Source organism: Panthera tigris, chromosome A3 (genome assembly GCF_018350195.1).
Source record: "Panthera tigris isolate Pti1 chromosome A3, P.tigris_Pti1_mat1.1, whole genome shotgun sequence".
Taxonomy (NCBI): domain Eukaryota; kingdom Metazoa; phylum Chordata; class Mammalia; order Carnivora; family Felidae; genus Panthera; species Panthera tigris.
Window position 1 is genome coordinate 30,976,481 of NC_056662.1, and position 22,865 is coordinate 30,999,345.

Here is a 22,865-nt window from a genome sequence, read left to right on the forward strand (position 1 = left end):
CCCGCTGCAAACTACCCCGATGACCTCACAGGTCAACACAAAAGTTGCCCTGAAATTCAAGTACATGTGCGTAAATTATAAAAAATGGGGTATTTTTTCAGGCGCCTGGGTGGTTCAGTCAGTTGAGCATCTGACTTTTGATTTCAGCTCAGGTCATGATCTCACAGTTCGTGAGCTCAAGTCCCACATCGGGCTCTGCGCTGACAGTGCGGAGCCTGCTGGGGATGCTCTCTCTCTCTCTCTCTCCCTCTCTCTCTGCCCCTCTCCTGCTCGTGCTCACGCTCTCTCTCGCGCTCTCTCTCTCTCTCTCTCTCTCAAATAAAGAAACTTTTAAAAAATGGGGTGTTTTTTTAATACTTTGCAGAAAAAAGAATACATCTTTTAAAGTGAGACTAACCTTGCTAACAAAGCAAGAGCTAAATTCTTGCATTAGCTACTTCCCCTCCCCTACCAGGGAAAGTGATATGTGTTTAGCCGTAACATGTGTTTAGCAACCTGACCTGCCGGTTGAAGGAGATTCAAAGTAACGTTTCCCCAAGTTGATTCTACAGAATACTAGCTCCTCTAACAGGTCACCTGTTACCTTAAAAAAGGGTGTCAAGTGACATGAGTTGGGAGATGATGTGTTAATCAGATTTCTTGCCAGCAGAACTTCCCAGAGCCTTTAATTAGCTAATGTGCTACCTGACAGCTCTCCACGAGGTGAACAGGTCCTGTAAGGATTCCCAGTTTATACTCAAGGGTTGTTGACTGGTAAGAAATTAAATGTGAAACCCTTTTAAGGGCATCTGCATGTTTTATCCCAAAGAAATTAGTCTCATTGATGACCATGAAACCCTTTCATCCTAGAACGTTCTGAGAATTTATTCTATAAGACGTAGCCCAGAAACGTTGTTCAAGGACCTAAATCTTGCAAATGGCCCAGCCACGAATTAGGAGAAGTTTTCAGGACAATGCATAAAAGGGTCAGACCTTCTTTCCCAAGTCTCAGAAAAACCCACAGATGTCAGACCTGGGCCACAGCCACGTCTTTATGCTGTATGGATAAAGATGACACCTGTCCAATGAACCACTGACCTGGATCCCAGGATCACCCTCAGAGAGGTGGGGGAAGAATAAAAGAAAGCAGTAGATAAGTGAAACAACTTTCATGTGTGGGGGGAAGCTTGGGGGGAAAGCTTTATTTAAGAACAGGCCATATGGGGCACCTGGGTGGCTCAGGCAGTTAAGCATCTGACTTCAACTCAGGTCATGATCTCACGGTTCGTGAGTTCCACATCAGGCTCTGTACTGACAGCTCAGAGCCTGGAGCCTACTCCGGAGTCTGTGTCTCCCTCCTCTCTCTGCTCCTCCCCTGCTCCCACTCTGTCTCTCTCTCTCTCTCTCTCAAAAATAAACATTAAAAAACTTTATTAAAAAAGAAAAAAGAACAGGCTATATGTATGCCTTCCAGCTGGTCGATGCTGGCATCACTACTCTTATATCACATGATTTAGGCAAAGTAGGACTTTGTCTGGTTTAAGGGCCACAGAAAAAGTCACTGCATCTCACATACTATCCCCAACCAGCCTGCCTTAGTAGTTGAAATTCTACCATCTGACTGATATCTGTTTCTATGGATTAAATCGCCATGGCTAGATAACCTGAAAATGTGTTTAGCATGGTATTACACATATCTTCTTATCAGTCTAGAACACTTGAGTATAAATTACTCTACCAGGCTCCTATATAGCTCATCATCTACCTGATAACAGGCTTTACAGCAATGGATACAGGATGAGTAAGCTTAGATTCAGGATGGGGGCTGGGAAAAGACGGACGGATAGCAAAGAGCATCCTGGGAAGACACCCTAGGAAGACCGCTACAGCTGTGGGGAAGGGCAGAGCATTTCCTCGCAGACCTCACATGATTTGCCGATTTCATGAAAGTCCCCCTTTGGAGGACCCCCCCCTCCCCCACTCAGCCTCACATCCCCAGAAATGTCCTTGGAACAGAAAAGCTCATCCTCTTTAGAACAAAATGAGCCCGGGGGTCTCCTTCCAAAGAACTCCAGGGACACCACTGACATCCTAAATGAGAGGCGTCTCCCAGGGGCAGGAGAGGCAGGGACCCTTAGACCCTGGAGACACGGAGGCAAAGTCTGGCCGGCCCACAGGCCTTCCCCGGGGACTCCTTACCTCACGGTGCCGCAGCTGCAAATTCTGGCCTTCATAGTACAAATTGTAGGTCTTCAGATGCAGGAGAAGTTCGTTCCTTAGGGGAAAAAAATGCAAAAGGTGTAACACTCTTAGCTGAAGCCGCTGAATGCCGTCATTCCCTCTTTTCTCACCTCTAACCTGGCCTTCAGCCACCCCAGACTGGGTGTCTGTCCACATGCATGTACACACATACACACACACACACAGCCACCACCCCACCTTCATGTTCTCCCAAGGTCCAGGTCAAGAGTAGACACCAAGCGTGAGGAACAACTCCAGAAAACCAAGGCAGGCCACGCCTGCTGACGAAGCCTGGCAGTTCTGACCACGCTCCCTAAACCCAAGCTAAATATGCCGTCCCCCACGAGGCACAGACTCAGAGGCCAACGCACTACAAAGTCCACAGACAAGGTTTCTCTGGCGTCTCCACTGTCTGTCCTCCCTCACATGTGCTATGAGTTAGGACAGGACGATCCCTGTAGGCCTCCATGAGACTCAGAAACTTCTGGGCTTTTCAGAAAGTTAAAAGGTCTGGACCCCACCGACTTAAGCTTCATAGACATGACCTTAGGGCGTGTTTAAAAACCTACAAACTCCCATCAACAGTGGAGTGGATGAATAAAGGGAGCTGAGTCACATAGTGGAATATCACGTAGCCGCAAGAATATGGACGAGCTACGCACAACACGATGAATCCCACAGACGTTATGTCGAGCAAAAGAAGCCTCACACAAAAGACCACGTATCGTATGGTTCGAGGTATGTGATGTTTAAAATGGGTGCTAGAATTCAGGACAGTGGTTCACCTTGGGGAGCAGTGACCACAAGGGGGCAGAAGAGGGTCCTGGGCCCTGGGCCCTAGAATCTTTTTACTGTATTCTAGATGCTTTTGGTTTATTTTATTTTTTGTTTATTTATTCTTTTAAATGTTTATTTCTTTTTGAGAGAGAGAGAACAAGTGGGGAAGGGGCAGAGAGAGGGGGAACAGAGGGTCTGAAGCAGGCTCAGTGCTGACAGCAGAGAGCCCAACATGGGGCTCGAACTCACCAACTGTGAGATCATGACTTGAGCCGAAGTCGGACGCTTAACTGACTGAGTCACCCAGGTGGCTCCTTTCAGTTTATTTTTTAAAAAATTTGGGGTTTCTTGGCTGGCTGAGTGGAGGAGCATGGGACTCCTGATGTCAGGGTCATGAGTTCAAGCCCCATGTTAGGTGTGGAGACTGCTTAAGTAAATAAATAAACAAAAAAAAAAAAAATGTTTTTTAACTTGCCAATCTCCCTCCGAAGCCTCATATCAGGCCTCCCTAGCTGTTAGATCCTGGTTTCCAGGTGGTCCTCTGGAAACACAGCTCTCCTAAACAAGAAAGAGCAAGGACTTCCCGCCTTTGTGATCAGGGTGAGCCCGCGGCGAACCTGAGAACAGTCTATGGGAAGGTGCATGCTAGTGCCTGGGGGCTGGGAAGAGAGAGGCTTGAGGAGGCTGCCATGTGCTTTTGCCTCATCTCAGGCAAGAGGTTATGAAGTTCGGTCTCTCTGACTCCAGCCATTTCAACACAGCGATGCGGGGCCACACCAGAGGTCAAAGCTGGCTTGAAATTCCAAGAATCTCCTGCCAAGCTAAACCTAGAAAAATCGGAGCAATTCTATGGAAGCCTAAGTGAATTAGTGAAAAATGCGACTCCAAATAACCTAACGCAAGAGCCGTTTGGCCCTTTTGAACACGCAGATCTCAAATTACTGGTCAGCAGAAGTCCCCGGGGAAATCCGTCAATGAGGAGATAAGAGCGATCCATATCTCACACAACTGCGTGTCTGTATATGGCTAAATATGTGTAAAGGAATTAAAACAATTTGGTGGCAGATAAGCTAAACATTTAGCTCAGATACAGAGCACCCAGCGTGAACAAATCCTGGTGCCGGATATAAAAATACATCCTCAAACAGATAATCTGGAAGAGTCCACTTTGGCTCACATTAGCCAAAAATCTGAGCTCGAGAGATTTTTGTACATAGAGAGCAATGAAACTGTCTCCTTCTGTTCAGGGGGCACCTGAACGTTTAGTCAGAACGCCGGCAGCACAGGGACCCAGCCCAGCTGGGACCCCCCCCAAAGGGACACCACAGGTAGCACAGCGAGCCACCCCCATTAACTCCTCCTCCTGGGAGCCCTCCAGGGCACCATCTCTTTTGAGCACCCAAGGGTGCCGTGTCTTGAAGGTCTTTACTTCGCGGTCTATGGCCAGGCTCTGGGGGCATGTTTTTATCTAAAGCACCAAACTTGCTGTGCTGTCACTAGTTCACAATTGGGAGCTTCGCTTCTTCCCCCCGACAGGAGCCCCTGCTCGCCCACGTACAGAAGAGACTCCTGTGCCAGGGGTTTCCAACCATGTGGGACTGGCCCCTGGGGACACAACACTACAGCAAAAAACCTTACTTGGAGATGTATTTATCTTGTCCACACGGGACTAGGGAGGTTTCGTGACTGTAATCCATTCTTCCTTTCCCTTGTCATCAGAAGGGGAGACCTATATTTGAGAAAAGACACAGGTTAAAGTCAAGTTGTGTCCTCAGGAACTCAGCAGAACCTGGACCAGGGGAGGGAGAACAGGGCTCCCTGTTCCCACCCCCGATCCACAGCTGGGACAACCCAACGCTGACCCAGGGCTGGTGAGGTGCCACACTGTGGGCTGCTGCCTCCGCTGGCCACAGCCACTGGGAAAAACCACCCCAAGACCACAGCCCTTGGAAAGCCCCAGAACAGACGTTCCAGGCACAGAGAATGCTGTGAACAATTATATGCCAACAAATTGGATATCCTAGAAGAAATGGACAAATTCCTAGAAACGTACAATCTACAAACACAGAATCGTGAAGAAAAAGAAAATCCAAACAGATCAATAACAAGTAAGATCGAATTAGTAATCATAAACTTCCCAGGTTTTGAAAAGCCCAGGGCCAGATGGTTTCCTGGTGAATTCTACCAAACATTTAAAGAAAAATCAATATCAGGGCGCCCAGGTGGCTCAGTCGATTAAGCGGCCGACTTCGGCTCAGGTCGTGATCTCGCGGTCCGTGAGTTCGAGCCCCGCATCGGGCTCTGTGCTGACAGCTCAGCGCCTGGAGCCTGTTTCAGATTCTGTGTCTCCCTCTCTCTGACCCTCCCCCGTTCATGCTCTGTCTCTCTCTATCTCAAAAATAAACAAACATTAAAAAAAAAAAAAAAAGAAGAAGAAGAATCAATATCAATTCCTCTCAGATTCTTCCAAAAGAGTTTGAAGAGGAAAGAACACTCCCAAACTCATTTCATGAGGCCAGTGTTACCTTGATACCCTGGTAGCCAGGTGAGCCTCCTACCAGAAAAGAAGCTACAGGCCAATATACCTGATGAGTGCAAATTTAAAAATTCACAACAAAATATTAGCAAACCAAATTCAACAGTGCATTAAAGAGATCATACAACGTGAAGGGCACCTGGGTGGCTCAGCTAGTTAAGCATCTGACCCTTGATTTCAGCTCAGGTCACGATCTCACGGTCTGTGAGATCGAGCCCCACGTCAGGCTCTGTGCTGACAGCATGGAGTCTGCTTGTGATTCTCTCTCTCTCCCTCTCTCTCTTCGTCCCTCCCTTGTTCACAGCTCTCTCTCTCTCTCAAAATAAGTAAATAAATAAACTTTAAATAAAAAGATCACAGAACATGATTAAGTGGGATTTATCCCTGGGATGCAAGGATAGCTCCACACACATAAATCAGTAAATGTGATATATCGCATCAACGGAACAAAAGATAAAAATCATATGATCATCTCAACAGACGCAGAAAATGCATCTGACAAAATTCAACATCCTTTCAGGACAAAAACTCCAACCAATTGGGTATAGAAGGAACATACTTCAACATAAAAGAAGCCAGATATGACAAGCCCACAGCAAACATCACACTCAATGGTGAAACCCTGAAAGCTTTTCCTTCTGAGATCAGGAGCAAGACAAGGGTGCCCACTCTCTCCCCTCCTATTCAACACAGTCCTGAAAATCCTAGCCAGAACAATCAAGCAGTACAAACGCATACAAGGCATCCAAATCAAAAAAGAAGACATAAAATTGTCTTTGTTTGCAGATGATAGTATCTTATATATAGAAAATCCTAAGGACTCTACCAAAAAACTGTTAGACTTAATCAATGAATTCAGTGAAGGTACAGCATACAAAATCAGCATGCAAAAATTGGTTGTGTTTCTATCCACTAACAACAAACTATCTGAAGAAGAGATAAAGAAAACAATCCCATTTACAATAGCATCAAAAATAATAAAATACTTAGGAACAAATTTAGGCAAGGATGTGAGAGATTTGCACACTGAAAGTTAAATGACATTGATGAAAGAAATTGAAAACAAATACAAAAACAAATGGAAAAATGTCCCATGTTCATGGATCAGAAGAATATTGCTAAAATGTCCATAGTACTTAAGGCCATCTCTAGAACAACACAATGCCTATCAAGATTCCAATGGCATTTTTCACAGAAACAGAAAATATAATCCTGAAATGTGTATGGAACCATAAAAGAACTCAAATAGACAAAGCAATCCTGAGGAAGAACAAAGCTGGAAGCATCACATTTCCTGATTTCAAATCTTACTACAAAGTTATAGCAACCAAAACAGTATGATCCTGGCACATAGACCACTGGAACAGAATTTAGGGACCAGAAATTAATTAATATTTATTAATTAATATTAATACAATTAATACAATTAATATTTGACCAGGGAGCCAAGAATATTCAAGAGGGGGAGAAGAGTCTCTTCATAAATGCTGGAAAAATTGAAAACTCACATGCAAAAGAATGACATTAGACCTCTATCTCACACCTGTCGGAATGACTAGTATCAAAAAGATACAACAGGGGCGCCTGGGTGGCTCAGTCGGTTGAGCGTCCAACTTCAGCCCAGGTCATGATTTCGCGGTTCATGAGTTCGAGCCCCGTGTCAGGCTCTGTGCCAACAGCTCAGAGCCTGGAGCCTGCTTTGGATTCTGTGTCTCCCTCTCTCTCTGCCCCTTCCCCTGCTCACACTTTGTCTCTCTCTCTCTCTCTCAAAAATAAACATTAAAAAAAAAAAAGACATGAGATAACAATGTTGATGAAGCTGTGGAAAGATGGGAACCCTTGGACACTGTTGGTGGGGAATGTAAAATGGTGCTGCCACTGAGGACATGTGGTCCATGTGGCAGTTCCTCAAAAAGTTAAAAATAGAATTACCCTATGATCCAGCAATTCCGCTTCTGAGTATATATCCAAAAGGATAGAAAGCAGGATCTTGAAGAGATATGTATATACTCATGTCCGTAGCAGCACTGATCACAACAGCCAAAAGTTGGAAGCCACTCAAATGTCCATCAACAGATGAATGCATTAACGGTGTATGGTATACCATGAAATATTATGCAGCCTTAAAAAAAGAAGGGAATTCTGGGGTGTCTGGGTAGCTTAGTTGGTTAAGCAGCCAACTCTTGGTTTCAGCTCAGGTCATGGTCTCACAGTTCATGAGTTGAAGCCCCACGTCGGGTTCTCTGCTGACAGCACAGAGCCTTCTTGGGATTTCTCTCTCCCTCTCCCTCTGCCCCTCCCTAGGTCTCTTGTTCTCTCTCTCTCTCTCTCTCTCTCTCTCTCTCTGTGTCAATAAATAAATAGATAAACATTTAAAAAAAAAAGAAGAAGAAGAAGGAAATTCTGACACGTGCTACAATATGGATGACCCTCGAGGACATTCTGCTAATTGAAATAAGCCAGCCACAAAAGGACAAACACTGGCTGATGCCACCAATATGAAGTCTCCAAAGTAGCCAGTGTCATAGAACCATAAGGTAGAAAGTTGGTTGCTGGGGCCCCTGGGTGGCTCAGTCGGTTAAGCGTCCGACTTCAGCCCAGGTCATGATCCCATGCTTTGCGGGTTCGAGCCCTGCGTCAGGTCCTGTGCTGACAGCTCGGATCTCAGAGCCTAGAACCTGCTTCAGATCGTGCGTCTCCCTCTCTCTGCCCCTCCCCTGCTGGCACTCTGTCTCTCTGTCTCCCAAAAATAAATAAATACTAAAATTTTTTAAAAAAAAAATGACGAAGCTGATACATTTTATGGGTATTTCGCCAAGATTTTTTACAAAATGGAAGAGGGAGGCAGAAAAGCCAGTGTTATCGTGGTACAATGTGAGAAGGACACAATCTGCTGTTGCTGGCTTCGAAGCTGGAGGAAGACAGGCACCAGCCAAGGAATGTGAAAAGCTGAAAAGGACGAGCAAGTGAATTTTTCCCCTGGGTCCTCTAGAAAAGAACACAGCCCCAGCTGACACCTTGATTTGAGCCCAGTGAGACCCCGAGGTAATAAAGTTGTGTCGTTTTAAGGGGCTACATTTCGGTGACGTGTTCAAGCAGCCACAAGAAACAAACACGAAAGGCCCCCCGAAAGGAGGGGCAATCAGTGTGGGGGAGGGGAGCTGAAGGGCTGAGTTCCATTCAGAAAATTCAATCCCCACCTGCGTACCCAAAAGTAGTATCCTAAGAACACAACTGTTCTCTCTAAATTATAAATGTTAATTTCTCTATTTTTCCTAAAGGGAAAAAAATCATAAAAATAGGAATACATATGTACTGCAGGAAAAAAAAAAAAAAAAGAAGGAAAAAAGAGAATCAGACCGGTGAAAAAGTTATTTTTTTAAAAAGACAATTACCCATAACTAGTGAGTAGTTTTTAAAGTACCCTTTCTATGCATATTTTAATTTACACATTTCACAAAAATGTATTGCATGCCTAGCGTTGTGCCACATGTTGCGCTTCCTGATGGTGATTCAACAGCAAAGTGAACAGGCACAGTCCTGCCCTCAAGGTCTAGCAGGAGATGGACAGGAGGAGACTGTTCTAGCAAGGAAGGCAGGTATATGGCAGCACACAGAAGGGCGCTTAATCTGGACTTGGGGTGTTCCCGGGAGCTTTCTGGAGGAAGTGACCTCTCAGCTGAGACCTCAATGATGAGGTACAGCTGACAAAGGTAAAGGTGAAGGGCAGAGTGGTCCAGACAGAAGCAGCATGCACCCCGGAGCTGTGGAAGATGGGGTAGCGCCCATGGGGGACCTTGACCATGCCAAGGAGTTGGGGTTCCACGGGAGGTGTGGTAGGCTGAATAATGGTCCCAAAGGTCCCCAGGTCCTAATCCCGGGAGCCTGTGAATGTTACCTTATGAGTCCCCAGGTGTGATTAAATTAAGGTTCTTGAAATGGGGAGACCATCCTAGGTTACCTGGGAGGGCCCTAAATGTAGTTACAAGTGTCTTTCAAAGAGAGGCAGAGGGAGGATCTGCCACAGACAAGCCCAGCAGAAAGAGAAATTTGAAGGTGCTACACTGGCTGAGGGTGGAGAAAGGGGCCATGGGCTAAGGAACACAATTTTCCAAGTCAGAAAAGGCAAGCAAATGGTTTCCCCCCAGAGCCCTCCTGGCACCATGGTTTGGGCCCGGTGAAACCGTTTTCAGACTTCTGGCCTCCAGAACGTAAGAGAGTAAACCACCGCATCTGGGGTCATTTTTACAGTGGCAAGAGGAACACAAGGAGAGGGTGTGATCTGACTTGAACTTCAGAACCATTGCCCCACCCCACCTGCTTTGAGAAAGGATTATGGAAGGGAACGGTGGCAAGGGGACCCCTGGAGGGTCCTGACCCAGGGAAGGGGACAATGAGGGTGGAGTCACAATGTCTAAAGGGTTTAGAGAGGTAGATGGAAAAGTCGTTGATGCATCAATAAAAAGGTTTGGAAAGGGGCACGCTGCCAGATTTGCTGTGGGGTTACACTTGATCTTAGCCAAAAGGCCGAGAAGCGATGGCCGTGGGCTTAAAGGCAGAGTCCAGGATGATGCACACACACAGGCCGCGGCTGGCAGGCACAGCCCGGTCTGTGGCCCAGTTAGGTGACAGCACGCAACTCCCAGGGAAGGAGGTCGGGAAAGCGTAGAAGGCTGAGGGGGCTGGGCTCCAATGCACTCCATAGGTCAGCGATGGGCAGAGGAAAAGGAGCCCCTGGAAGGGGAGCAGGGAGACACGGTACCCTGGAGGCCAAGAGGAAAAGGTGCCTTGAAAGGGAGGCTGGTCGGCAGAGCCGGGAGCTGGTGGTAGGAGCCCAAGGAAGAAAACCCAGAGCCGTCATGGGGGAACCTCAGCCAGAGCCAACCCCACAGACTGGCTGGAGCAGACACCAGGTTAGTGGCCGTGGACAGACGTCACCGTGAACATTCAAGTCTTTCCTCAACCAGGGAAATGTTATTCTATTCTTTCTTCGATACTCTTCTCTTCCTTCCATTCTTGGTTCTTCTTCGGCGATGTCTCCAATCCTCTTTCTCTAGCACTGTCTGTCCATCCATCCATCCATCTGTCCCTGCCCCGATCCCTCGAGTCTTGTATCATTTTTACTCAAACCTCCATCTCCTTCTTTTCCTAGAATTCTGCAGCTAACCTGGGGCGCCTGGGTGGCTCAGTCGGTTAAGTGTCCAACTCTTGATTTCGGCCTCAGGTCATGATCTCACAGTTCATGGGTTTGAGCCCTAAATCGGGCTCCAAAATGCTGGTGGAAAACCTGCTTGGGATTCTCTCTCTCTCTCTCTCTCTCCCTCTCTCTCACTGCCCCTTCCCTGTTGATGTGTGTGTTTTCTCTCTCCCTCTCTCCCTCAGAAAACAAATAAACTTAAAAAAAAAAAAAAAGAATTCTGTAGTTAATCTAACTCACAGATTGGGTTTTCTGCAGGACTCTTTTGTTCACTGCCTCCATCATAAGCTATAATTTGGTAATTTTGTTTTGCATCTGAAAGCAGTCTGTCCTGTTTTAAGACAAGTCCCTTTGATAGCATGCCCTCTTAAATCCACTGAACATACCAATTAGTGAATTTTTTTTAAGTTGATTTATTTTGAGAGAGAGAGAGCATGAGCAGAGGAAGGGCAGAAAGAGAGGGAGAGAGAGAAAATTCCAAGCAGGCTCCTTGCTGCCAGTGTAGAGCCCAACATGGGGCCCAAACTCATGAACCGTGAGATCATGACCTGAGCCAAAGTTGGGCGCTTAACCGACTGAGCCACCCAGGCGCCCCTCCAATTAGAGAATTTAAGTCTTCTCTACAGTTATTAAAACAATTTGGTACTTGGAGAAAAAAATAGGCAGATCAATAAAACAATACAGCATATAGAAACAGACCCAAATATATTTGGGAACATAGAAGTGGGCTACATCTAAATAGCAGGGGAAAGATAAATTTTAAAAATGTTGCTAGAGAATTGATTAGCCTTTGGAAAGGGGAGGAGGGGAAAGCTAACCCCCTACTTTACTCCTTCCACCAAAAGAAATGATATCTGTATAAAAAATTTCAACATTAAAACATAAAATGCTGGAAGGAAACATAGGATATATATAAACTTGAAGTGGGAAAAACTTTCCTATGAGAGACTCAAAATCCAGAAGGCATAATTGAAAAAAAACCAAAATGGAACCAATCTGTAAAGATTTTCAACTTCTGTTGAGAAAAAAATTTTTTACCCTGTCCAAAGTCAAAAGTCAAAGACAACTTGGGGGAAAGCATTTACAATACATGTGACAAAGGGCTAATGTCATTAATACGTAAAATTAGCTAATGCCATTAATATATAAAATTAGCTGATGTCATTAATATGCAAAATTAATAAATCCATAAGAAGAAGATTCTACACCCAACAGAAAATCGGGCAAAGAACATATGTGAAAGAATACTTTCACAGAATTCACAGAAAAATAAATTAAAATAGTTAGCAAATTTACAAAAAGATGTTCAACCTCCCTAACCACTATTTTTGTATTTGCCAGATTGATAAAAAGCAAGTAGTCTCATGGCCCAAATGTGGGGATTCTCCGGGGTCCCATCGCCCTACCTGTGTTGGGTGATCTTAGCAAGACCATCGCTATGCATCAGACCTACTGGCTCGTGTTGCCTCCATCTTTGTTTCCAACCTGAACTTCTCCCCACCTTTTTTCTTACTTTTACAAGTCTTGGGTGAGGGGTGTTAGGAAAATAATAGCCTACCACACGGTTGAATTAAAACTACAGGTAACTGGGGCCCCTGGGTGGCTCAGTCAGTTGAGCGTCCAACTCTTGATTTCAGTTCAGGTCACGATCTCGCGGTTCATGTGGCTCTGCACTGACAGCATGGAGCCTGCTTGGGATTCTCTTTCTCCTTCTCTCTCTGATCCTCCCCCACTTGCACTCTCTCTCTCAAAATAAAGAAATAAACACAGGGGCGCCTGGGTGGTTCAGTTGGTTGAGCTTCCGACTTCGGCTCAGGTCATGATCTCACGGTTTGTGGGTTCGTGCCCCACATCGGGCTCTGTGCTGACAGCTCGGAGCCTGGAGCCTGCTTCGGATTCTGTCTCCTTCTCTCTCTCTGCCCCTCCCCACTTGTGCTCTGTCTCTCAAAATTAAATAAATGTTAAAAAAAATTAAAAAAAAAAAAGAAACACAAAATAAAATAAAATAAAATAAAATAAAATAAAATAAGATAAGTAACTGATTCTAGGACCCAATCCTTTCTTCGTCTGTCTTGAGACCAACACCTGCATCTCCCTTCACAAGCTTTGCAACTATCACCACAAATCACTGGCTGCCTCCAACCAGTTGGGGGTTTTGGAGGAGGGAAGGGGACAGGGGTGGAGAGGGCTGGGGGAGACGGGAGTGTGTGTGTGGTGGGGGGAGTGTCAGCTAAATTAACATTCACTTTAAGGCAAACACAGCAGCAAAGCTAACAAAGGGCCGGAAATTTAGAGTTCAGTCTGATATTCCTTAAACAGAGTATTGTTCCTCGCACAAGGAGGGGTCGGAGGAAGATGGTCGATGGGGCTGGAATGTGGATTCAATTGGACACTTCCTCCAAGGCGCCTGCCAATGTCTGCAGCCTCGGAGAGAGGGATTTGTTCGGTGGCTGTTGCAACTCTTCTGCCTTGTCTCTTATTATCAAGAATTTGCGGAGCACTCTGGGACTCCAAAATGCCTTGCAAGGATCACTTACAAGCAACGCTTCCACGATGCCTTGAGGATGCACAGGTGGCAAGCCACCATCTCTCTGAGGAAGAGCCAACTAGATGGGGAGGAAGGCCGGGCTTCCCACATCGGCCAGCATCTCAGACACAGAACTGAAACGGCTCACGGTTCATAGCTTCCCACACAGAAAAAGAAGGGGAGAGAAAGGGGACACGGATGAAGGACAACTCTGACACAACACATAAACTTTATAGGAAAAGAACTTCATAAAAAGCTATTTATCAAAAATATTTTGTAATGTGGCGCTGCTCTTTGGGAGTCTAAATCCTATTTACACCTACTGAACTTCCTCTGTGAACAGAGTCTTTCACTCCTCAAGTATTCTAAAAATTTTTTTTTAATGTTTTTATTTATTTTTGAGACAGAGAGAGACAGAGCATGAGCAGGGGAGGAGCAGAGAGGGAGGGAGACACAGAATCGGAAGCAGGCTCCGGGCTCCGAGCTGTCAGCACAGAGCCGGATGCGGGGCTCGAACTCACGGAGTGTGAGATCATGACCTGAGCCGAAGCCAGACATTCAACAGACTGAGCCACCCAGGCACCCCTCCTCAAGCATTCTAAATCAGCACGACTTCCCTGTAGAAAGACTTTAAGAGGTGGAGTGTATTTTGAACCACATCTGCTAAAAGGTCTGGAGATGTGCGAAATATCGGGCTTGCCACATCGGGACACGAGCCTCCCGGGGTTTAGTCACACTGAAGACCCACTGGGGCCACCAATGAGTCAGTCCTTCCTACTGGCACTGACATCATGCCTTGGCAGAATGTTCTAGGTGCTCCTCGGCTCCCTCAAATGCCTGGGCAATAGCATGTACCTTGCTGGTGCAACCTAGTTTGTATGTTTCACGTGACTACCCATCCATTACTTCCTGCTTGCACCAAAGACAACCTGGGGACACAACCCTCCTTAAGATCCAAGAGAACGTTTTGACAGAGGAGAGGTTCCTACACAACTGGAGGGTGACACCCCAGCCACAGAGAACTTTCTGGGTCTGCTTTTCACGCTCTGTGTCCATGCTCCTCTACAGACCCAAGCAAACTCACATGCTCCCCAGACCCTGATCCAAAACTTAGCTCCTCCTTCAAAGTGTCCCCGCTGCCCCTGGGCAGTGTCGGGGGCAGGCGCTCACACCTCAACCTGCCCTCCACCCCAGCACTTAACCACCACACAGAAACCATCCATCTGGTGTTTCCATTATCATTATTTCTTCCAGGGAGGGAGCGGGTTCCTGCTGTCTTAGGTAAGAGGATTCCTAGAAGCAGAGCCCCAAACAAGGATTTGGGGGCACATGAGTTACTAAGGAAGTGTTTTTGAGAGAAACCTGTACGCAAGTGAGGGAAGCAGGGCCGGGCCGGGGAAGGAACTGGGTCACCGGGGTCAGCTGGACCCCAGCCATAGCCTGATCCCATGGGAACTCCGGCGTGTGAATAACTCCACAGAGTTGTCCCTGCTTCAGACAGGCAGGCCAGGCTTTGCTCCCCTGCGCCAGTCAGCCATCAGCTGAGAGCCCCTCTGGGAGGAGGGTCCCAGGACTGGGAACAGTTCCCAGGACTGGGAAGCAGCTCAGACTCATGAGCAATCCACTTTCTCCCACCACCCTCAGGCTGGGAGGAAGCAGCTGGGGGCAGGAGCCAGCCAGGTGCCCCTGGCTGGAGGCTAAGTTGCAGGAATGGGGGCAGACTTGCCCCAGCTCCGGACCAGTCAAACCCCTGCAGCTGTTGCACAAAAGATCCCTCCCTCTTCCTTTTCACGGACTCCCCCTCTCACAGGTGTCTCCAGCCTCCCCAAGAATAAATGAGGGGCCGTGCAAGCCCTTGAAAGTCACCGGCTCAGCTTCCTGTGAGGAAGGCAAACATTAAGCACTCAAGAAGCTCAAGGAGGTGGGAAAAGGCATCCAAAGCTCTCTTCGAAGAGAGCAAGGTCTCCTGTGTTCTCAGCTCTTGGTTGCTCCAGACTCCGGTGCCCTCACTCCCTTCCTGTCAGGGGGCCTGGAGAACACACCGTAGTTAATTCTGGTCTCAGAGCATCCCCGGGACGCTGGCTAATCCCTACCGTTTCTGTTCTGGCCTAGACACAAAGGAACTGAAAAGCCCCCAGAGGGAGAAGGGCAAATGCAGAACAGAAAGGCTGGCAACCCCTGGCAGGAAAGTCGAGAATGAGATAAAGAACCCCACTCTGTTTCCCAAACTCTCTTCCTGGTGGCACGGCAGGAGCCAGGCTTGAGCTCAGCAACCAGGGTAGGATGGGGGCCGGGGGCAACAGCCGGTTTCCAGCACCCAGGCAGTCCCAGTATCTAAGAAAGTACAGCTAGGAGAACGAGACAGGGGAGGGGAGGGCCTGCCGCAGAGAGTTCCCAGGGGGGCAAACCCCACAGAGCCGCCCTCTGACCAACGAGAGGGATGTGCAGTCTGCTAGGCCTCGGCCGAAACCAGGGTAGGAAGGAGAAGCAGCTGCCTTGAGACACAGGACACCTCAGAGGTTCTCATTCTAGCACTCATTAAACTCTCCCTGAGGATGGGGCTCGGGGTGGGGGTGGGGGGTGGGTGGCAAGAGGAGCTGATTTTAAATTCCTGATATCCAGGCTGCAACTCATACTGATGACAGCAGACCCCCTGAAAGGGCCCCAGGCATGACCGCTTTTTTCAAAGTTTACTTATTTTGACTAAGACACAGCATGAGCAGAGAGAGAGGGAGACAGAGAATCCCAAGCGGGCTCCGTGCTGTCAGCGCAAAGTCGGACGCGGGGCCCAATCCCACGAACCTCGAGATCATGACCTGAGCGGAGATCAAGAGTTGGACGCTTAGCTTAACCGACTGAGCCCCCCAGGTGCCCCGCATGAGCAGTTTTAAAGCGTTCGCAGGTGGTGCCAATGTACAACCAGGGCTGAGAACGATCCTAAAGTCCGATAGGGATACAGCTGTGTAGACTGAGGACACCACGAAATGTACCCCAAAGCAGCCTTTCAAGAATGGAAGGAATGGGATCTTCTCAAAGCAAACTAAGTTGGATCTTTAGCACCCCCTCCCCGTTACTAATCTTTCAAAGGGGCGAGGGGACGGTGTAGAGCATCGCAAAGGATCAGTGTGTGCAGGGCCACAGCTAGCTGATGCAAAAGGGCTCCGTCATGCAGGGCACCGCACCGCAGAAGCCAGGAAGCCAGCCCCAGGCTCCAGATACAAAGGAAATGCTCGCTGGAGGCCCACAGCTTCCCCTTTTGGGGCCTGTCCCCACCTCTTCTCTGAGTGCTGCCCTGCCTCCCGGGGACAATCGGGAGCCCCTGGGTTGGAGCAGAAAGTTATCTGACACAGCGCTTCATACTATAGTGTTAAAGACTTTCTCATCAGGTCTCCTGAGAGACTCCGTTTTGTCACCAAGCAGTGGCAGAGGAGATAGTCCCCCTGCATTTCAGCTCCTTGGTATAGGGGCAGGAAGAAGTGTCGATGGCAAACAGGAAACCCCAACCCTATTGCGCCACACGAGGAAGGACACAAGAGTTGTGGCCTGGGACCCTGCCAAGTTCTAGAGATTGCAAGCGATTCCACCTCCTGGTTCCTGAACCTGAACTTGATCCTGTCCCAGACACGGGCAAAATTCAGGCTGCTTGGGAAGGAAATAGGGCACATTTTGCCTTCCACCTGCCTGCTTTATTCAATGAAAGGCCCACTTACTGGCCAGGGCCGTGACCTCTCCGGGACCTGTTCACCCCACTGATCTTCCCCTCTCTGAATGCACTTCCTCTGTCCCCTTTTCCAGGCATTTAGGCCTCCAGTGACCCACCCACACAGCTCTCCCAATCACTCTGCTCAAGAAAGAGTCTGGCACCAAACACTGCCAAAGGACGTAGGGTTAAGGTCAAGTGTCCCAAGTGTATGTACTGCACTTTCTCAGCTTTACATTTGACCGTGAATGAAAGGCTTTGCCAATCGCCACCTCAAAAGCCCGCTAAGCATCAAGAAAGGGGGAGCGGAAGGTATTTGGGAAGAGGCTGGCAGGTGGAAAGGGGCTTAGTGCAAGAGAACTAGCAGAACACTCGTCTCAGGAGGCACCTTGACACCTGTTTCCCCCACAAATCAGGAAAAGAACAATCACAATATTATCACCGTGCTAATAATAAAATACCAAATGCGAAAAATAGACAGCTACCCTAAATGAGAGCTTACTATGGGCCACCTAGTATCTGCTTTGACCCATCGAATCCCCACAACAACCCCGTGAAGAAAGAAACCCTAATACCCCCATTTTGCAGATGAAACCAAGGAGGCACAAAGACGCGAAGTAGCTTGTCCCAAAACACACAGCCAGGAAGAGACGGAGCTGGGGTCAAACGTCGGACTGTGTGGCGGAGAAGCTGAAGCCCTCGAGTTCTTGCCGAGAAAGCTCTCTTGAGGGGAAGGGGGAGAAAAGAGTTTTCAGCGACAAATCGGCTGACCCAGCCATGTCCAGAGGGGTGGTTCTCACACTGGAGGGTGTACCCGAATCCCCTGGAGGGCTCATCACATACAGACTCCTTTCCCCCTCTCCCCCAGTTTCCGATTCAGAACTTCTGGATGGGAGAATGTGCATTCCTCGCGGGCTCCCAAGTGATGCTGCCACTGCCGGTAACAAGGCTCTAGAAGCTTTATCTTATTCCTTACAAGAAAGAACCCATGGGGAAGGCTTTATTTTCACCGTTTTACAGATGAGGAAACAGAAGGTCCCAGAGGTCAGGCAACTTGTCCCAGGTCACAGAGCTGACAAGAAGCCCGGGGCTCCTTCTGTGGTACCCTGGCGAAACGCCAGACATGGGGGAACGGGCTGAGCAGGACAGGCAGGGATAGGCTGGCTTTAGCGGCCAGCCACGGTGGGTCCAGGAGTCCTGGGGAGGGGAGGTAAGTGAGTGAATGGCTGGACAGGCAAGCCGTAGGTAAAGCAGACCCTGTGGGAGCCAGGGATGGAGACCTTGTCCAGGAACCTGGGCACCTACAGCATCACAGAACCACAGACCCTAAGTCACATCTACCCTCTGTCTAAAGAATGAGCTAGCTTCACAGTCGTGGGTCCCACAGACCACCTGCTCCCCCAGCCCGGAAAAAGCCTGGGGTCTGACTGATGACAGATACGAGGCCTTTGCTGACGGGAAACTTGGTTCCCATCCCAGGAGGCAGCCCCTGCCTGTCCCACCGTCCAGATGAGCAGCTGAGACTCAAGCCATGCTGGGTTCCCCCCTCAGGCAGCTTGGTGTGCAAAGCCCCTGCTCTTTCCACGGTCGGCCGACAGGGACCCCGGCCTGTTCTGCTCAGGCCTTCTGTGCACTGATCTGAGTCCCCAGTGTGGTCGGGGCAGATATGAGGAAATGGTCCTGGGACTCCTGCCAGAAGGGCCTGCCTCCCACTCCACACCAGCGGGCGGGTGGCCAGGTGAGTGACCTGGAAAGTCACCACGGGTACTCACCCAAACAATCACCTCGCAGGCCCGGATGAGCAACTACTTGTTTATAGGAAAGTCCCACCGGCGTCCACGAGCTTTTGACCTTCTGGATGGATGTTTAGGAGGAAATCCAAAGGCCCTTAGGCTCCCATCAGAGAACCAGGGTGTTGGAGCAGGACGGAAAAAAAAGGCATTAAGGAAGTAAAAAAACGCACGCATGCGTGTGTGTAGAATTTAGACTCTGGCTCAGAGAAACTAAAGACTTAGAAATCTAACCCTCCAATCTGACAGACCTGCCGAGGAAGGGCCTGGTTACATCCACCTCCCTAAAGCAGCACCTTTGTCATCTTTAACCAGAAGGGCCTCACCAAGATTACCCCCTGCAGGGGCTAAACTCCAACAACTTGGGAAACTCTCTATGGCTGACTTGGCCTGAGGAAAAGAACGGGAAGTTGGTGGAGGAAACACTGGCCCCAACCAGGCAAATAAGACAGCATTTCTTGACCTGCGTCTCTCAGAACCAAGAGCTATTTTATAGGGTAGCTTAATGTTGTACCTCGGGAAGGGTGAATTAGGCTTTCCTCCAGCCCAATAATGATGGGGTTTAGGTGGAGCCCCGACCCACGGTGAGGGCCCAAGGTCTGGATGAGTCCTTGCCCTTGGGGCCCCCACTCGCTATCTGTGGTTAGCATCTCGGCTCTGCGGGGACGTGCTGACCGATCTGGGCAGGTGAGGAGGGGCTGCCTTCAGTTCCCTGTTTCTGACAAGCACAGGTTTCTTTCTGGCCACTCTTCCTGTTTACTGAGTGATTTCTCTGAGACCCATCTCTGACCTCACTTCCCCTTCCTCAGGGAACCCCAGCAGTTTTTCCTTTTTTGGTGCTCTAGGCTAAGATTCTGAGTTTTGTGTGCAGAGATCTTGGGGTTTCTGCTCCTGGCTACCCGGGGCCAGGACTGGAAACCCAAGAGCCAGGAGGGTGGGCCTCCTTCACCCCACCCACCCCCCAAGTTGGGTAGGTTCCTTGCACTTCAGAAGCAGTAAGGAACGGAAAGCAAAGGAAGAATCCAATGTGTGCTGGGCCCTCCCTGGGGGCAGCCATGGTGGGGCATCTTATATCCACCTTCTTTTAACCCCCTTAACCCCCTGTGCGTGTGGAAAAATTCACTCTCACGCAGCAGATCTCAGACCCGTCCTACTACCAGGAGAGATGGCTCATCTGGGGGTTTCCAGAACATTTCCAGGAGGCTGAGGGGAAGTTTTCCACAAAACCACATTCACACCCTCTTCTGCCTGCCCTACAGCCAGCCAAATGACCCTAAAGAAAAATCAACAGCGTGAAAAACAGGACTTCTCCTCAACATGGGCTTCAAAGGCCATCTCTGTAAAATCTTTACACTTCCCCGACTGTCTAGGATTAAAAGAGCAGCCTTCCACGGGGCAGAGAGGAAACAGACAGGGCCAGGTAAAGAAACTTCCAGAGTCCAGTGGGCAAGTCTGTCCTTCCCAGACCTACATCCTATGGCTGACCCCCTGGAGAGCCTGACAGGCCCTTCCGGGAGCTCACTTACCAAGAAAGTTCAAGCTTTTCCCACAGAACAAGGTGTTCCAGAGAAAAGCCACGTGATCCACTCCCGTGACGCCTGAACACGTGACCTGGTTTCCCAATTCTGGGTCCTGAAGCTTCCCGACCCCCTCTTACCTCAGACTCAACCTGAAGCTGAAGCATACACACCATCTCCCCTGTTCCCCACCCCACTATACCTTGTGCCTGATTATCTTGTCACAGGCATAAGAAAGTAATCCTTATCCCAAATGTCTGTATGACCAGCTGTAAGATCCCGTATGGAGCTTTAGGAAGAGGGCACCGACTATCTAAGGCTACCACCCATGTCTCCAGAGCACTTGGGGCCTCATGGACCCCCACCAACTAAAGTCCTCCCTGCATGCCAGGCAGGTCACCCTGCCTATGGACAGAACATTCAGCAGCCATAACCACAGCCACCATGGTGGGCATTGAGCGGGTCAAGTTGAGCCTCAGAGCCCGGAACACACAAAGGATGCTTGAAACTGAAATGGGAGGATCTCATTCTCAATCTTCAAGGAAGATGGCCTCAACAACTCACCTCTACCTGGTTTGGACCTCACTCACTACAGGACAGCTCTTACGTTCAAGGCACAGTGAACCCCAAGACTGTAAGTGGAATAGGGGCTGTGGGAGGCTTGAGGGTAAGGAGTGGGAAGCTAATGTTCAATGGGTAGAGTCTTTGTGTGGGATGATGGAAAAGTCCTGGAAATGGATACTGGTGATGGTTGGATAACAATGGGAATGCACTTAATGTCACTGCTGTTGTCTGAATGTTTGTGTCCCTCCACATTCATATGTTGAAATCCTAACCCAAAATGTGATGGTATATGGGGCGCCTGGGTGGCTCAGTCGGTTAAACGTCCAACTCCGGCTCAGGTCATGATTGCACCGTCCGGCCTGTGAGTTTGAGCCCCGCGTTGGACTCTGTGCTGACAGCTCAAAGCCTGGAACCTGCTTCAAAGTCTGTATCTCCCTCTCTCTCTCTGCCCCTCCCCCACTCATGCTCTGTCTCTGTCTCTCTCAAAAATAAATAGACATTTTTTAAAAAACTTAAAAAAAAAACACGTGATGGGATGAGGAAATGGGGCCTTTGGGTATGATTCATAGGGGTGACTCCACCCTCATGAATGGGATTGGCACCCCCATAAAAGAGATCTCATGGAGCCCCCCCCCCCATCCTTTCTGCCATGTGAAGGTATAATGCAAAGTCAGAGACCTGGAAAAGGCTCTCACCCGCCCATGCTGACACCCTGACCTTGGACTTCCAGCCTCCAGAATCATGAGAAACACATTTCTGTAGTTTTTAAGTCACTCAGTCGGTGATATCATGTTACAATGAACCCAACGGACTAGACAGCCCCTGAACTGTACACTTACAAGGGATAAAAGGGATAGATTTTATATTATGTATATTTTACCATAATTAAAAATAAAAAATATAAATATTTAACTTAAAAAAAGACTAAGATCAGGGGCGTGTGGGTGGCTCAGCCGGTTAAGCGTCTGACTCTTGATATGGGCTCAGGTCATGATCTCGCAGTCATGAGATCGAGCCCCACGTCGATGCTTGGGATTCTGTCTCTCTCCCTCTCTCTCTGCCCCTTCCGCACTCACGCTTTCCCTCACTCTCAAAATAAATAAATATTTTTTTTAAAAGACGAAGATCAGTATCTCCCCAAATTTCACCAGAAACAATCACTATGAACATTTTGCCGTACATCCTTCCAGAGACAAATATAAAATAGAGGGTATGATACATTATACAAATAGCGCAGTTCAGTAACCTGCTTTTTAGAAATATATTTTTCCAGAGGAATAGATGCACATCTGTACCCTGTATTTTCTGTGGCCACACAGTATTCCAGCGTATAGATATGCGGGTCTTCCCTTCCATCCAGAAGTCGAGCGTTCCTGTGAAACTTTTGTGAGCCGAAGTCGTATAAAGCAAAGAAGCAATTCCCATGAATTTGTATGGAAAAATTTTTAGCACTCCTAGACCCCAAAAAGAACCTCTCTTAGGCTTTTCCGACACTTCAGGCCACATCTTGCTAACGGATACACAAAATAAATTGAAACAAGCACAGGTGCTCACAAACCCAGTTCAAAGCTCTGAGGCTCGATGCCGACATGCTGAGTGTTGGGCCCAGGGAAGGAGCCTGGCGGGACCACTCTCAGGGCTCAGGTTGTACGTAGCCTCTACATTAGTTTGCTGCAAAACAAACACTGAACGCTATTTTTGCTTTTCGCCAATTTTCATAAAAGTGAAAATCCCCTTCAGATTTCTTTCTGTTAGAAAAAAAACAGGTACAAAGGTAGATCTTTCATAAAAGCCAAGCAGCATAAGGGCAAAGAACTTTCAAAAAGCGAGGGATACCTGTACCATAAGAACAAGCTTCCTTTTGTTGGGATTTAGTCTCCATTTTGGTGGTTGTTATTATTACAAATAATGGTGCAAGGGACATCCCTGTGCACGTATTTTCCTGCACCTGTCCAATTATACCCTTAGGGTAAGACTTCCTACCAGTGGCATTGCTGAGTCAGGGACTCCCTTAAGAGGACTGTCAACCGAGACTTA

The 22,865-nt window shown here is 48.3% G+C and overlaps 1 protein-coding gene across 7 annotated transcripts in view; it reads right to left on the reverse strand.

The window, feature by feature from the left end:
- RASSF2 (Ras association domain family member 2) overlaps positions 1–22,865 on the reverse strand; it is a 42,075-nt gene that overhangs the window by 13,844 nt on the left and 5,366 nt on the right. For 6 of the 7 annotated variants that reach the window (XM_042980864.1, XM_042980863.1, XM_042980867.1 and 3 more), the window contains 2 exons: positions 4,636–4,726; positions 2,179–2,254 (listed from right to left, as the gene is read on the reverse strand). In XM_042980864.1, coding sequence (XP_042836798.1) covers positions 2,179–2,254; positions 4,636–4,694 — 135 coding nt within the window. In that variant the 5' untranslated portion in view covers positions 4,695–4,726. Of the gene's footprint in view, positions 1–2,178; positions 2,255–4,635; positions 4,727–18,729; positions 21,131–22,865 lie in introns of those variants that run through there. The other variant, XM_015535221.2, reaches the window with a different exon arrangement.